At 48.8% G+C, this 3,425-nt stretch overlaps 1 protein-coding gene across 1 annotated transcript; it reads left to right on the plus strand.

Annotated features, from left to right (window-relative positions):
* Nucleotides 1-1,541: 1,541 nt before the first annotated feature.
* LOC131218557 (probable galacturonosyltransferase-like 1) lies at nucleotides 1,542-2,891 on the plus strand. Its single transcript, XM_058213164.1, has one exon. It carries the CDS (start codon nucleotides 1,611-1,613, stop codon nucleotides 2,640-2,642), a length of 1,032 nt encoding a protein of 343 aa, XP_058069147.1. The 5' UTR covers nucleotides 1,542-1,610; the 3' UTR covers nucleotides 2,643-2,891.
* The last annotated feature ends 534 nt before the right edge of the window (nucleotides 2,892-3,425 follow it).

The following is a 3,425-nucleotide window of genomic DNA, read 5'->3' on the forward strand; positions in this document are numbered from 1 at the left end:
CCACTAGATGAACAGCATCCACGGCCCCACTACTCAATGTGTCGGTTTTTGCCAAGGATTTACCGTTTCCGAATAGAGAACTCGCAGCGTCAGCCACCTTAACTCGGACGCAGATTGCATGCGACATGGTCCGCAGTTACTGCCCTCAGAAGCTAGGTGGGCCTTCCCGTAATGTCTGTGAGAAATCCACTCTGTCTATCTGTTTTTCCCGATCATTTTAGAATGCAAGGCTAAAACGAGGCAGATCCAAAACTCAAATGGGCCGCACAATAGGAAAAAAATGGGTAGAAAAATTCCAACCGTTGAAACCTCCCTAGCTTTACCTTGATGTTTACATGCGATCTAAACCGTCCATAAGGTAATTCCTACTGGGATCAGCTGAAAGCACAAAAACATTAGCCTGATCCAAAATATCCGTGGCCCCGAGAATGTCTCAACGGTGAACGTTCAATCCTCGCTGTTTTCTGTCGTGTGGCCCACTTGAATTTTGGATCTGCCTTATTTTTGGCTCATGTGGTCCACTTTGATCGCTTGGGATAATCAGGAAGTGACGTTTCTAGCCCAATGCCTGCTACGTAGAAGGCAAGATGGTGGATATCATCCGTCGATCTAAGTGTCCATCTCCGCAGGAAGCGGATTGCGTAGTAACTCAGTATGCTAACCGTACTGAGTAAACTTTGTCTGGTCCACCGTGATTTAATTATTTTATCCAATCCTTTCATCCATTTTACCATATAATTTTAAGGCTTGAAACAAAAAATGAACCATATCCAAAGTTCAAATGGACCACACCATGTCAAACAGTGTGAATTGATCGTCTGCCGTTGAAAATTTCTCAAGGTAACAGAAGTTGTGGATCAAGCTTATATTCGTGTTTTCCCTTCATCCATGTTTTTTGGATCTCATGAACATGTTGGATGACAAATAAATATCACTGTGGGGGCGTATTAAGGTTTCAACGGTGGAAATCATTATTCCCACTCTTTCCTGTGGTATGGTCCACTTGAGCTTTGGATATACTTCAATTTTGATCTCAACCCGTTAAATGAGCTGCAAAAACGGATGGACGGCGTGGATGAACTACATACATTCACGTAGGGCCCAATAGAGTTTACTCAGTACGATAAGAGCGTCCTGAGTAACTCAGTACGCAATCCGATTTCATCTCCGCAACCATGGTTCTTGGTTGAAAATCCCATCAAACGACTGGGACCCAGTTATAATCGGGTCGGGTCCAGTGATCAGTCGGGTCAGTCCGATCCAATTCGCGCCCCGAGGATCACCCTCCCCTACCGTTGAGGTGGGCAACACATGCAAGTTGAGCATCGACACTTGGTCATCTCTTCATGAATAGATGGGTGGCCCACCTCAAGACTGGATTGGACCCGTGTCTTACGCACGTGCGATTTGGCACGTGGGGGTAATTGGAGGAGGGTATTTTGGGAAGCCGTGTGAAGCCAACGACTTTTCCCACGCTGACGAACCTTGACTTGTCCACCCATCCAGCGATCTCACGAACGTGGGTTAAAAGCCAAGAAGCCCCAAAACCCCTTCCCTATTTAAAAAAACCTCTCCTCCTTCCCTCTTCTCTCTAAAACTTCACCCCCACCATGCCTTATCCTAAGCACCCTCCCTTCCTCTTCCTCTCTCTCCTCATTCTCTTCTTTTCCTTCTCATCCAATGCCACTCTCTCATCCCCACAATTTCGTGAAGCCCCGCAATTCTACAATTCCCCAAACTGCCCCTCGATCCCACGCACCATCTCCATCTGCGCCCCCTCCACCGTCCACGTGGCGATGACCCTCGACACGGCCTACCTCCGCGGATCAATGGCTGCGATTCTCTCCGTACTCCAGCACTCATCCTGCCCCCAGAACGTCGCCTTCCACTTCGTCGCCGCGTCCAACGACGACCACCTCCGGAGCATGATATCCGCCTCCTTCCCTTACCTCCGATTCCGAGTCTACCACTTCAATGAATCGATCGTGTCGCGACTCATCTCGACCTCGATCCGAGCCGCGCTGGATCGTCCCCTGAACTACGCCCGCACCTACCTGGCCTCACTCCTCCCGGCCTGCGTCCGTCGGGTCGTCTACCTCGACTCGGACCTGGTCCTGGTCGATGACATTACGAAACTCTCGGCGACTGAGCTAGGCGATTCATCCGTGCTGGCCGCGCCGGAGTACTGCAACGCCAACTTCACCACGTATTTCACCCCGGCCTTCTGGTCCAACCCCACCCTCTCGCTAACGTTCGCCGGGAGGAAGGCGTGCTACTTCAACACAGGCGTGATGGTTATAGATCTGAGCCGTTGGCGCGCAGGGGACTACACGGCCAGGATCGAAGAGTGGATGGAGCTGCAGAAGCGGATGCGGATCTACGAGCTCGGATCGCTCCCGCCATTCCTCCTCGTCTTCGCTGGTAACATAGCAGCCGTCGATCACAGATGGAACCAGCACGGCCTCGGCGGTGACAATTTCCGGGGACTCTGCCGGGATCTGCATCCGGGCCCGGTTAGTCTGCTGCATTGGAGCGGGAAAGGCAAGCCCTGGGCCCGTCTCGACGCCAACCGTCCGTGCCCGCTAGACGCGCTCTGGGCGCCCTACGATCTCCTCCAGACCCCGTTTGCGCTGGATTCTTGAGATTGGGCTATTTTGCGCTGCCGGCGCATGTTAGAGATGGGCCGGCGCTGGCATCGGAGGCGACCGTACAGAGTACAGATAGGTTTTTCTTTTCCTTCTTTTATTTTCCCATCTCTCTCTCTCTCTCTCTCTCTCTCAATGTGAAGAGAATATGCATCATAAAAAAATGGTGTAATTACATGGTAAAAGAAACTTAAATTACGGCTCTGCCACTCCCTGTATGAATTCGCTGTCTCTCTTTTCTTTTTCTTTTTTTTCCTCTCTTTTGGATTGGTTACTGTGGATGTATTATTTCGTAATAAAAAGATTAAAATAAAAAATTTAAAATTTATGTATTTTTGTAATTTTTTAATGCCGAAAATTTTAAAATGCTCCCACAAAAAACAATGTTATTTGATCGGACAATCATGGCTATCCAATGCATCAGTTTTTTGCATATCTAATAATATAAACTGTTACAAACTTGTTTATTTTAATGTTGACGTGTAGTCCGATGATTGGATGTTTGGGTGGGCCACACTCTATCATGAGCTTCCAATAAACTGCCTTCCACTCTGCACATTAGAGTGGGGATGGTGAATTTGGACCGTTCATCAAGTGGCTCTTTCAGTCTATGGCTTTCAGTTAAGAAACTATACCGATCAGATGATTCTAGCCATCGGATCATTGTCTTTAGACGGCTAGGATTGGCAGATAAACGTGCAGTTTCCGAAATTTGGACTTTCCATTGTAGGGGACACTAGATGGACGGTTACTATCCCCCCTCACTGGCCCCCATGCTGA

This window comes from Magnolia sinica, chromosome 11 (genome assembly GCF_029962835.1).
Source record: "Magnolia sinica isolate HGM2019 chromosome 11, MsV1, whole genome shotgun sequence".
In the NCBI taxonomy this organism is placed as follows: domain Eukaryota; kingdom Viridiplantae; phylum Streptophyta; class Magnoliopsida; order Magnoliales; family Magnoliaceae; genus Magnolia; species Magnolia sinica.